Below are 13,449 nucleotides of genomic sequence, written 5' to 3'. Positions count from 1 at the left end.
ACACACTCACAGGTCCTCTTTTTAAGTAGAAACAGCAGCTATTAATTTATTTTCCATAAATAGACAATTACTCAGAGGCATGCAATGGCCAAAGAAGCCGCATGATGAAGTCAGCTGACTGCCAGAGCCTGAGGGCTGTAATTAGCTCCTGGGGTTTGTAAAATAATTGGAGATGTAGATGGCATTGGAATTGATTGCTGTCACCTGCTTTCTGAATAAAACAGTCAAGGAGGACAAAATAAGTCATCTTTCTTCCTGGCAAGAGATTGTAGCAAAACATTGCTTTGCTGACAAACTTCAAAACTCTGAAGCTATACTGATATTTCAACAAAATACCAAAAAAAAAAAAAATCGCAGCCCCCTAGAGTATGGTTTTGTTTGGAATGAAACCCATGGAAGCATGTGTTCCTTCCCCCTTGCCTCTCCATTACTAATTATCAGAGTTAAATCAGAGGATTTTTTCTGTTATTAATTCCACTTCCATAATATATAGCAACGTCCTGTAATAATGATGATGAAGAAAATTAAGGAACTGAGCTGACTTTGTTTTTCTTGCAAAAGTCTAAATGATGTCTGTATTTCCCCAGTCTCTCTCATATTTATGTTTTAGAGAGACGTAAATAACATACTGCTGTCTTGAAAATATCTACTTTGCTATTTTCATCCAGTATCCTCTTTTTTATACTATAAATTAGGATTTATATTTACTATGTCAAAAGATTGCAAAACACAGTGATACAGAAGTTCACTGCAGGTGGAATTGAAAACATCCTTGTCTCAACTGCTGGGTAAAGTTCTTACCAGACTAGGTATTTTACACCCTCTTCTTCTCCCGAAGTTTGCTGGGACTATCAAGAAGAATGTAGATTATAAAAAAACCCCAAGCACAAACCACTTCATACAACCTGATGGGACTTGATTGTTAATACGGGAGATTGAGGATTTTTTTTTTCTCCTTGTAGAAATTTATGTAGTCCACCTAGCAACAGCAGCTGCAAAGAACAATATGGTTTGCCAATAAGTAGAACCATCACAGAAGTTAAGAAGGTGCTGGGCATTTTATTTAAGACAAGCTTAAACAAGTCTTAATTTTTCACATCCATGTAAATTAATGTCCTTTCCAATTAAAGCAGTTGATGCTGAAATGCCTGAGTGCTATCTGTGGGAAGTACAAGGTTAAGGACCTCCTTCCCATACAGGGAAACTGAAGCCAGAGGACAAGGTGATAGAATATTTAATTCTTCCCCAAAAGACCCTAATCTTACTCTTATTACAAAAAGAAAAGTGGGGGAAAAAAAAGCAGTGTGAAAGAAAGAAAAACTACTTAAAAGTCAAAAGGAAGAAAGGACTAGATTATAAATTTTATAGATAACTTTACATTCTGTGACATTGTTAACCCATTACTGCAAGATTACCAGAGTAACAATGATGAAAACACACGTATGCACAAATTGAAGAGAGATACACAAGTCATACAGAAAAGTTCTAAGTGTTCAGCCTTCATATCATGATCTGAATGTGTTCTATAATTATAAAACAATTAAAACAAAAAGCAAAACATCAGATCCCTTAAACTTTATAAAACACATAAAAATGGTCTGTACAGTTGTTATAATTATCGCATAAGCCCAAAAGAATTTTCAGGGCTATAGATTCCAAAACTTGAACATGGTCCTTAAACTAGGACTTGATTTTAAGTAATAAACAAAAAGGACTCTGTTTGCATTTTTGGTTGCATATACTGTTTAGTAACACATACTTATGCAAGCACACACACAAAACTTTAAACCTTAAAATGGCAATTTTACAGCCACATTTTCTTCATCATTCTTCTTGTACAGACTCAATCACTGACACTAACAGCTACATTAATCATTCTTAATTTTACTTCGCAAGAGCAGCTGCCCTCATGGTGCAATCTACTAAAACAGCTCTTGACCTATTTGTTCCCACCATCCTCTCTGATGCTTGCTGCTGTAACAGCTCACCAGGGCCAACATATTCTGTTTTCTGCAGTATCTAATCACCAAACTTTACAGTTGTTACAAGACTAGCCCAGAGTGGTATGCTTAATCACAAGAGACACACTTCATTATCTCACAAATAAGAAAAACAAAAAGACATTTTATTCTACATCACTCATCCTGTGTGATGTTTAAAAACCAAAAGCAGTTTCAATACTGTGCAAGCAAGTTTTTAAAAAAACAGGATTCAACTTCTAGATAGCATCTGGATTTTTATAAGTATTCTTTCCTCACTGCATAAGACAATGCTGAAGTTGAAGGCACATTTAAAATTATACTATAAAAACAGGATTTCCTCTTGGGAAAAGAAATGTGTGGAAAGGTAATAAAATCTATTGTTGAACATGTGCCGAAAGAATTGCAATTTTTTATCTCTAAATGCACCAATACAGAAAAGGCAATGAAGGAAACTCAGACAATTATTATGTAGCAGTTTAGTTAAAACAAACCCTGCTATGCATGAAGAAGTAATTCTGCTCCCGCTGCCTACATATAGCCTAATGTCCAAAACTAAATGTAATAATACTGAATTACAGTACAGGTCTGTTTTAGGAGAACCCCATAACTTCACATGAAAAATTAGTCCTCATTAATACAAGATTAAATATTACTACTTTGCTATATAATAAAGTAGCAATATAGGGCATAAACAGCATGTGAACATTGTAAAAATAAATAATGACATTTGTGTCTCCATGCTGTTTAAAGCAACACCACACACATACTTAAACACCTTTCACCTGAAAGCTCTGAAGACCTTCAGGTCTCTGAAGACCTGAAGTACAAGACAGATACTAACAACACCAATATGACTGTTTTAGATCTAAATTAGAAAATTTACGATTCCACCCAAACACATGGGAAATAGCAGGTGCAATATGTTTACATGCTGTTTCTACTCCTTCATCAGAAATATGCATTAGAATCCTGAGAGCAATGTAATTACTAAATGAAAAAACACTATTTCCAGGTACTAGGTGATCATACAATTAAAATATATTGTAATCCAAGTAGAAATCAGAGCCTTGAATTTATTGAAGGCTTTACATTTGCAAATAGGGTTGTAGCCATGTTCTTTGAACACATGCAGTTTTCAGGTGTTTTGCTCTGCTAGGGAAGAGAGGTAATGATGGTGGGGGAAGACAATGTGCAGTAGGGTTTTAAAACTACTTTTCACAAATCACAACACATTAACAAAATCAATAGAACTACATTTCCTGGCAGAAACAGTAGGCTTTTATCCTAGAAAGGATGTGGACAACATAGCATGTGATGAGATTTCTTTGGCAGCTCATCACCTCAAATGATGAGGAAAGCATCATCCACAAATCATGTGCCAAAAGGCAGAGGTGGGACCAAGCTTTCTGACATTTTTACTACTGCATCTGCTGCTGCTGCATGACCTTGATTTAAACAAGCATTACTAGTAGCAGTATTCTGGCAGGATTTCAAAATTTTCCTGACAAAAGAAAGTACCCATTCCTAACAGTTTATATTTCAGTAAAAGATAAAAATATTTTTGTTAAGAAAAAACAAACCACTTCTGTCAACCAAAAGTGATTTATTTTCCAAACATTAAAGGTTTCAGAACAATTAAGATCTGAAAATTTCTACCAAAGAAAATGCACAAAACTCTCCTGTCAGAAAAAACAGGAGGGAAATTAAGACATGGGACACAGTAGCTGCAGATTTCTAAGAGACCTAGTCATGAGCTACATTAGCACTCAGAGAGACAAGTTCCTTACTATTACTAGCCAGTCAGGCTGAAACAAAGCTTTTCTGCTTTATCCTTAAAATACTTCTAGTTTTACTCCTAAAATGTGAATTAAAAAACTCTACATGGATACTACGACAATTTCTAAACAAATGAACAGTCCTAATGAATCATTTGTGCAAATCAGATTTAAATTTTCTCAAATTGAAACACAAACCAACGACTCATTATGGCAGGAAAAAGGTTTTTCGAAGAAAAAACGTTGACATAACTTCGAAAATATTAGAGAGAACTAGAAATCTTCAATATTCTAATAATGTATATTTTACTTCATAACATAAAACTTACTTAAACATGATCTTTTCCCAGCTGTGCTTGCACCTCCTGAACATAAATTCCCTCCTCGATGGACCAGTTCGAGTTCCAAGTTTGTTCTGCAAGAAAAACCCAAGTGTTGGATGAAGCAGCACTATTTGAGCCTCTATGGACATGAAAAAGTCACCATGAACTCCTAGCATACAATAAATAAAAGAATGCTGTGAACTAATCTTTACTGTAAGATACAGCCTAAATATAACCCAGAATAAATCAGACTTGATCAAGCTATTGCCATATGTGATTTTAAGTGCTTTGATTAGCAAATACTATGAGAGCTGCTACAGTTGTGACTGAATTAAAAAAACATGTTAATTCTGATGGTTTTTTCCTATATGCACAAACAACTCCTTGATAATAAAGGAATTTATGTGCAAATTTGTTAATACATTATACAGATTGACTAAATTTCAATCAATCAATCAGATATGTCAAAAAATTCTTCTCTTTATTGACAGGGCTTTTTTTTTTTTTTTCCTCCTTTAAACAAGCAGAAAGTACAATGGATATGCCACCAAGTAACTAAGTTTGAAAACAGTCTAAATTATAATGGAAATGCTGACCTTTATAGATAAGCTAGTTAATAAAAGCCTTGGAGGTTAATTGTGAATGAAACACTGGTCTTCACTGCAGCTCATTAGTATGAAACAGGACCTGTATCCCTAAATCTCTGTGTGTCACACTGATGCTTTTTTCTTAGTATTATTGTAATCTGATACTCAGACACCAATTGTTTTGGCCAAACTTGATAGCTTTGTTTAATTTTGGAATTGGATGTTACAATATTGTATTATCTTTTACCCCCAAGACTTGGAAAAAACAATTTACATTATGTTCTTTGAGAGCTTGTTATCATAAGTCAACATACATTCCTTTAATTAAAATAAAGGAATAGAATTCTTCTATTCTCAAATATTATTTTGCTAATTTGATCCAAACTGCAAAGCTCAGTTTAAACATATTTTGTCCTTTGACTAAAAAAACCCTTTTAGGTTCAATATAATGCAACCGAATACATGTTAAAATAAATTTTAGAATTTTAGGCACATAATATATCTAAGCTAAGAATGCACACCCTCATACACATATTTAAGAAGAAACTACTGGATGACTTATTAAAAACAAATTTTTTTTAAAGAATTTCAGCTTCATAAGCTTGAAAGAATGATACCTTTTTGAAATGCAGTGTTTGCTAAGACACGTTTTTTAAATAGTAACATTTCAGAATATTACTATCCCTAAGTTTGCAGCTTATGCCACCCATTTCTGAAGGAATGCTTTAATCCTCTCTCCTCAGAAAAGGCAATTTAACATTGATAATGTGCCTGCTCAGAGCTCCATCTGGTTGCTGCTGATAAGGGCATCTGTGTGACAGGGGAATTTTCCACTCTTCAGGCGATTTGCAGTGCTCACTGAACTTCTGAAAATCTACCAGCAAAGAAATGGGGACTGGGATTTTGTATTAGTGGACAAAATAGCAACTGTAGATCCATATGTGCTAGTTCATCATGGGAATATAAAGGAAACCAGTGTTTTATTTCTACAAACCTTCTGATAACTCATTTGTAGAACAAAATTAATGGCAGCCTTTCATTAAAACCAAGATAAGATTTAAATCAAAAGCACTACTTGACTGTCTAACAACTTTCCAGGTCTAGAATTAAAAATTTCTCTTTCAGCAAGAAATAGGTACAATTTTACAAAACAAACTCAGTTACATTTCTGAAAAAATTATTCATGATATGTATGAATTGTTATATAGTAATTTTTGCTATAAGGAATGTAAGGAGGGAGATTTCTGGAAACTTCATCACATGTATCATACCAACTCTCACCTCCCACAATTCTTTACCCCTGCTCTCCAAAGACAGCAGCCTTTAGTTCAGCTATCTTGGAAACCTAAATATTAGCCTTTTCCTCTAAGATGTATCTATCAAAATACACCTAAACTTTGGCATGAAAATGCACAGTAGAGAAAGCATCATCTGTGAAACTGAACACTTCTCCTTTATACAATGTTCTACATCACTGTGGTGGTGCCACCCTAAATCATGCTTAAAACAGACTAATGTATCTCCTCCCTCCTTCAAGGTCCCTACTGCCTTTACTGAAGAAAAGCAGAGCTCTCAGTGTCTGTTCTCTCATCAATGCAGAAAAACGTGGGTCATCTGATAGGAGAGTGGAACACAGCATGGTCTCTGAAAGCATCCTTTGCTATCCGAGTCCTCTCAACATGAAGAGACAGAGAAAGAAAATCTATATGAGTGACTGTTTCCCCTATCTAGAAATCTCCAAGTCGCTCACTGGAGCAACAAATTTTGTACAACACTGGCTTTATCTTCCTCACTCACAGAAAAAAACCTGAGATTAATTTTGCTCAGCTTTATGGACTCCGCTTAAAAAACAGCCCTACTTCACCTCTTGTGGGCTTTCATTAAAGGAACACATTGAGGGTGGGGAGGGTGACTGCATGTACCTCAGTATTCATATAAGGACAGATAGAGATGTAAAAATGTAACAGTCTTTGCAGAAAGAGAACATATTTGGATGGACCTCCTCTTTCTATAGGACAGAACAATCAAGTTAATCACTACCCTTTTTCCTACTTCACTTTACAAAGACCACATACATAAGAAAAACACCAGATACTGAGACACTGACTGGAAGGAAAGAACACCAAGTTTCTTAGAGTCATCTATACATGGGTGACAACAAAACCAAAAGCTTTGCTTACACAGCCAAGAAAAGCATGAGACCTATTGCTATGCAATACTGAAACATTCCTCAAAGGTACTGCCACAATGACAGTCATCAATGCTTTGAATGTGCAGCTATTAAAACTGAAGCATGATTTGTGAATTACACACTATCCTAATCTCATAAGCGTCAGCAAAGACCAGGAGGGATGAATACAAAAATGGTATAAATTTAACAAGGTAAGACTGTAGAGAAAGGGAGGGGTAGCTAAGGAGTTGCTCTTCCAGCTGTGCATGCACATCAGGATGCCAAGATCCAGAGTGCCTCTGTCCTAGGAAAACAGACAGGGGTCCAGCCCTCCCACTAGGTGGTAGGGAACTAGCTTGTAATTTCTTTTCTCTGCTACCAGTACCATCTGTTCCCGCTTTTCTGAAGTGGAAAGAATAAGCTGGGGCAAGGAGCTCCATGCGGTTTAACCAGTAGCAATCCCACTCCAGCATGCAGAAATCCCCTTCAAAGGTGTCCTCTAGCGGTAAACAGGCATCTTTTAAGAAGACTGCAGATTATGTCCCTTTAGACTGAAAAATGGAACATGACTTATACAAAGTCATATATATGGAGTCAATAAAAATATCATTATATTCAAATGTTTATTTAAACAGGGGCTACTTATCATCTTGACCACTTTATTTGTATGTTAGATTAGGAAGCAACATGTAACAGTTGTAGATGATCTGACCAAAACAAATGTTTCAGAATACATGAATACATGGTTGTTACGGAACACAAGGATCTCATTACCGCAAAAATAACTGGATAGAAATAAGGAAGAAACAAGCTGAATGACAGGAATAACTTCAAGAAAGCAAGGTACTTCAGTTTTCTATTTAAATTATGGATAGCCCATTGTTTAGATACTTAAAACATAGCAAAAGAATATGAAGAAGATTTTCAGTCTGGGAGATGACCAGCTCACTTACCTATTTATTTCCATAAATATATACTGTTAGGCTATAATATAGGTATTTTTTAAAGTTGTTTGGTTTGTTTGTTTAACTTATATTTCTTACGCAATGATCAAGTACTAGAAGCCAGTAAATCTGGACTGCTGAACTGAAAAGCAAGAGAAATTAATGCTTTTGTAGCTATCTGGCAGGCACCCTCAGAAGTGATCCTGTGACTTATGGTAACAATATGTAAGGCTGGATCCAATACCTGAAATCCTTCAGTCATGAATAAAAGGACAATTGCTGACACCAGCCTAACCTAACAAGAAGAGGTCACAAAGAGTACAGGTGGCATGTCCTAATCTTAGTGGTCAACCATGATTTCTCTCTCCAGAAGTGCAAGCAGCAATGAAATGCTGTTCCGGTTTGAGATATTTTTAATTCTTGGAATGGAAACAAAAATATTTGGCTTAGGATGTTAATATAAAAATAATAAAATACAGATATATAGATATTTTAAATGTTTTGCTAGCATTTTTTAAAATTATGTACCATTATACAAGAAATACAACACCCTTTTTGTACCTTTAATGGTATGTCAAGTTATGGTTACAAGGAATCATACTTTCATACGTGAAATGTTAATTTTGCATCCTTTGTATTTTTGAAAGCATGTTAAATTGTATTGACCAAACACATAATTGCTAAAAAACTCAATGTTACTTGTCCTTGTATAGCACACACCACTTCAAGTAATACAGAAAAAATTTTAATTGCTCTTCTTAATCAAGGCACAATCAATCTTTACTTTTAAAGAATACAGATATTTATTTTAATAGAATTACCCAATAACCTGGATTGGAAGAGAATTCTGGAGATCAGGTGGTCCAACCATCTGTCAAAAGCTAAGCCTTAGATTTGATTACAGAGTCCTGCCGAGCCAAGTCTTAAATATTTCCACTACTTATACTAAAGACACTCAGCAAACAGAGTTTACAAAACTGCAATTAAATGCTACTGGATACTATCACTCCTATGCTTGCAGTTCTACAGTTAGCACCTTCCTTGCAGGTCTCAGTAAATCTGAGTTTAGAAAATTATTTGCTTAATGAGTGTTTCAACTCCTTACGGGAAAACCCTGCACTACACTAAGGCCCAAACAGATTGACCATTCAGAGAATCTTAACATTCATGGTACAGATGGAAGGAGGGACTGATTTTCTTGGAGATTGTGTCTGTGACACTGACAGCTATAAAACTGGAATCAAAACACCACAGAGAAAACGCTGGTAATTTGGACACACTTTTTAGAAGTCTTCTTCACATGAAGAGAGTCACAGAATCACAGAATGTTAGGGGTTCTCAAAAGATCACCTAGTCCAACCCCCTGCCAGAGCAGGATCACCTAGAGTAGGTCACACAGGAACACGACCAGGTGGGTTCTGAATGTCTCTAGAGAAGGAGACTCCAAACCTCTCTGGGCAGCTTGTTCAGTGTTCTGTCACTCTCACAGTGAAAAAGGTTTTTCTCAGGTTTACGTGGAGCCTCCCTATGCTCCACGTAAACCCATTGCCCCTTCTCCTATCACTGGACATCCCTGAGAAGAGTCCTGGTTGCTGATGTAGAAAAGGCTCCTTCTGTGATTCCTATTTAAGTAAATAAACAAAGTCTGTAGGAAGGATTAAAAACACCCCTTGACTTAAAAACTAGCAATATGTCAGTGATTTTAAAAGATTCTCATTCTGCCTAACTGTAGTAGAGATTTGACAGGTTGGGAAAGTAAAGCAGAAAAAGGAATTCAACACAAAATGTTGACATACAGAAAGCAAAACCTCGAATAAAGAAGATAACTCAATAAGCAGAAGAAAAAAATGTTCCTCAGGTTTTGTGCCACTGCTGCATATACTAAAAATGAACTAAAAGGCACATCTTTCCATCCTGCATTAGCCTGTATATGAAAATCAGAAAATATAACTTCAATTTAGTAAGTACTCAAAGTGCTTTTTGAAGATGACAGACTTCTCAATTTTTTTTTCAATTTTAAAGAACTATTTCACCACTAGTGAGAAACAAAGAAAAAAAGTATAAAAAGAAAAAATATACCCACCTGGCTACTGAATACATAAACAGAAAATCATTGTCAGGTGATCCCTGACTCTTACTATAATCTGTATACTTCTTCTGTGTGGTACTTTTTATATCTTTCATTACAGATTCCATTTCTTTACTGAGATTTGTTTCAGACTAAGAACAAAGATACAAAAGAAGATTGGTTAATTTTACCTGAAGAAGTGCAATAGCTGATCACAAAGTGTAGAACTTTCATATTTATGAAAACATTTGATGGTTATGAAAAAATACACATTAAAAAGCCAATATTCTGTCTCACAAGTGGTTTAACATTCTGAAAGTTATTCTCATTTGTTCTGGATATGAAAACATCACTGTTGTGTCCATCTCTAAAGCTGAAGAACCTCACTGCTTGCATTATTTGAAAGTATATTTGCACTGCACAAGTATATATAAAAATAACAAAGTATCTCCATGAAGACTGGAAGACTAGAAGAAATTAATAGAATTAATTCTATAATTCAGAAAGACCTCATGAAGCTCTATAATACATGAGTATCTGCAAACTGCTCTTTCTGTAAAAATAATCCTAAATGTTCTTAACAGACATTCTTTAAAGAGCTTACAGGTACAAAGATAGTGTCACTTTTACATCGTAAAGAAATGAGAAATTATTTTTATATTACTTGACTCAATTCTATGTAAATTGCTATGGAGAGAAACGAAAACGTGCTTCATAAAAGATTATATTGATCACATTTTGTCATAACTTCTAAATTGTTTTAGTAGTAATGCAGTAAGTGCTGTAAACTTTTAAAGTTTGTTTATATAGAAAGAAAAACAGTATGCTTTCTATCTTCCATAGCAGTAGAAACTGAAGTTTCCCAGGGTGTAGAGTTTCCAAGAGGTCACAAATGCAACATAATGTAAAAACTGTAAATTAGCAAGGATCTTTCTGCCTTACACTGATGCTTACTGGGAATGTTCCCAGCTGTTCTTGAAGATCTTCCACCTCTTGTACAAGATCTTGCATACACTTGTTACTGTGATTTTGCCAAAGGCTTCTTTCCACGTTGTTTCCAGGATAGCAAGGAAGAACACTGTTAGCAAACTGCCTACAGAGGGGACAGGTAAATTCTCCTTTGTCCACTGAAAAACCCTGGAGGACCTGGTCATTCTAAAATACAAGAAAGAAGACATAGCTGAAATTTGCAGAAAGAATTTTCCAAGGAGAAAAAAATCCAACATGATTCACAGGAGTTAAATTGTTTAAAGTAATTTCTCTAAACTAGCTTTGTGTAACTAAATTTTCATATTAAGAATCAATCAAAAGCACAAGTTTCTATTTGTAAAATCCCCCTCTTTTTTCTTTGGTTTCTCAGTATTGTTAACAGGCATTAAACATCAAAATAGGAATCTATGAAACAGAAATGAGAAGTGTAAGATGCACAACAGAAAAAGAAAACCCAAAACCCAGTGACCGAATTTTTCAAGAACAGGATTCAGTACGGTATTTTTTTTGACATACCAGAATAAATTAAAGTGAAATACTTTTGTTAATACCGTCAAGATGTAATAGATTTCACTAAAACCAGTTCAGATCCTAATTTAAAATATTATCTTAAGTTTTACTTACCCGTAAAGATTCCATGTAAGATTTATGACAATCTATGTGTAAAGTGTGACCACAAGTTTGTACATAAACACCTCCTTCCCAGCCTATTGACACTGCTTGCAGGCAGGAACTCTAAAAGAAAGCAAAATCAGTAATCAGTAATAAAAAGTTATAAAGATAGTACCCACAACTTATTTTACAATTTAAAAATATATAGATTTTTGTTTGCATGCTATCTAATTATAAGCCATATGTTGTGGAAATAAAAGTAATATTTTATAAAGTCTTTCTTTATGCTAACTTACATGGCTGCCAGCATGTTATTCTTTCCAGCAAAGAGCCAAACTCTTAAGTTAAACTTCTGTAGTTCTTGTCACTTAATATACTGACTTATTTAAAGAACCTCTTGTTCTTTAAGAGAACACCATGAGAATGGCTCTAACTTTACCATCTGTTCTAATAGTGGAAGTTATCCCAGGTACAAAGGCAAGATCCTGCTCTAGGGGACTTCATTCCGTTTTGAATGTAACCAAAACAAGACGATTAGGGTTACATAATTAAACCCCAATCTGGTACTAAAACTCAGGGTAAACACTTAAGTTTTTTTAATGAGTTCTTGAACAATATTGTATACTATACAACATACAGGGAAAAGAGAAAAAATACATGTTTACTGACTTGAGTTTTATCCTAGGATTGTTTTGAAAACATTGCCCTTATTCCAAGGTTGCACTTAAGACCCACATGTCAAAATGCAATGACTTCACAGGTAGTCCTCAAAGAAAATGAGGTGTAAAAACAGTCACCACTGACAAACTTATAATGAATTCCAGAAAATTATGTTGCAGAATACCTAGCTATAGTCAACCTAATTATTAAATCTCCATTTCTAAAAAGAAAAGAAAAAAATTAATACACAGATAAAAATAGTTATACATTTAAAAAACAACAAAAAAACTTATGGCTGCCATAATTGGAAAACAATTTTTAGTGTAGACTCATTCTAAAATGGTTTTAATGTATGAAGCAAAACCAGGATATCAAACATTTGGTATGTGAATAAACAACTCTTTCTTTATGAGTTTTTTAAGCATGTCCTGGCATTGCCTTTTTTTCCTGTACGTTTCATTCAGGGAAAGCCAATCTTTAAGCTTCTAAAGACTGGTTACTTAGATGGATCTGGGTCTAATTTACAGGAGCTTATTTAGGAGCATAGGTTAAGACATTCTCCTCCAGAAGGACTTGTTAGAACAGTCATATATCTTCCATGGCTGTTTTATTCACTAGCATAGAAAGTCACAGGCAGCACTTCCACAAAGCTCTACAAGTGAACAAGTCCAGTTAAGCAACAAAAATTGGCTCTGAAAATTAAATACAAATAGCTGTAATGTGGCTTTGTGAAGTTATGCAAAACTCTGCTGGGAACAGCCAACACAACTGCAAAGCAGACAATAATATACCAATTAATATAAAACTGAACTTTGGTAACATTGTACAGAGCTGAGGATTCAACAGAAGAGAGTGAAGTATTCTGCTGGTCCCTCCTTCCCATCCTCTCATCCTCCACTTCTCTGTAGTGGCTCAGAAAACTGTTAGAGGGTAAAACAAGTCCTTTCACTTACTGTGTGCTGCCAAAAATTTTGAAATGTCTCCTTCTAGAGAAGATCTGCATGAATATTTAATGACTAGGTAACCTGTAGATATACTAGATGCTTATGCCTAAAATAAAAATGATAGAAAGTCAGACGCTATTTCAAAATAAGGACCCTATCAAATGTAAACACCTCATAACCGCTGCAACGTTACAAAGTGTACACTAGATGTAGAAATAAAACTAAGGAGTACTACAAGTTGTAATTCCACTTACCTTTTTACAGAAACATTTTTGTAAGTGGCAATAATGTTCACATGACATACTTACATCTTTGAAGTACCTCTGTAAAGTTCTACGCCTCACAGCATGCAGCGTTGCACAGGTATCCTCAGAGTCTATTTGCTCCTCTTCCG

At 35.0% G+C, this 13,449-nt stretch overlaps 1 protein-coding gene across 1 annotated transcript in view; it reads right to left on the bottom strand.

Moving 5' to 3' along the window:
• Positions 1-13,449, bottom strand: part of UBR3 (ubiquitin protein ligase E3 component n-recognin 3 (putative)) — a 78,950-nt gene that overhangs the window by 17,496 nt on the left and 48,005 nt on the right. Inside the window, exons 27-31 of the mRNA XM_009996138.1 lie at positions 13,364-13,449; positions 11,464-11,574; positions 10,792-11,004; positions 9,865-10,001; positions 4,087-4,172 (exon numbers count right to left, since the gene is read on the bottom strand). Of these exons, the coding sequence (XP_009994440.1) occupies positions 4,087-4,172; positions 9,865-10,001; positions 10,792-11,004; positions 11,464-11,574; positions 13,364-13,449 (633 nt within the window). The remainder of the gene's footprint in view (positions 1-4,086; positions 4,173-9,864; positions 10,002-10,791; positions 11,005-11,463; positions 11,575-13,363) is intronic.

The sequence above is a fragment of the Chaetura pelagica genome, unplaced genomic scaffold (genome assembly GCF_000747805.2).
Source record: "Chaetura pelagica isolate M959 unplaced genomic scaffold, ChaPel_1.0 scaffold3, whole genome shotgun sequence".
NCBI classification, from domain to species: domain Eukaryota; kingdom Metazoa; phylum Chordata; class Aves; order Apodiformes; family Apodidae; genus Chaetura; species Chaetura pelagica.
This window is presented reverse-complemented; position numbering and strand designations above follow the sequence as displayed.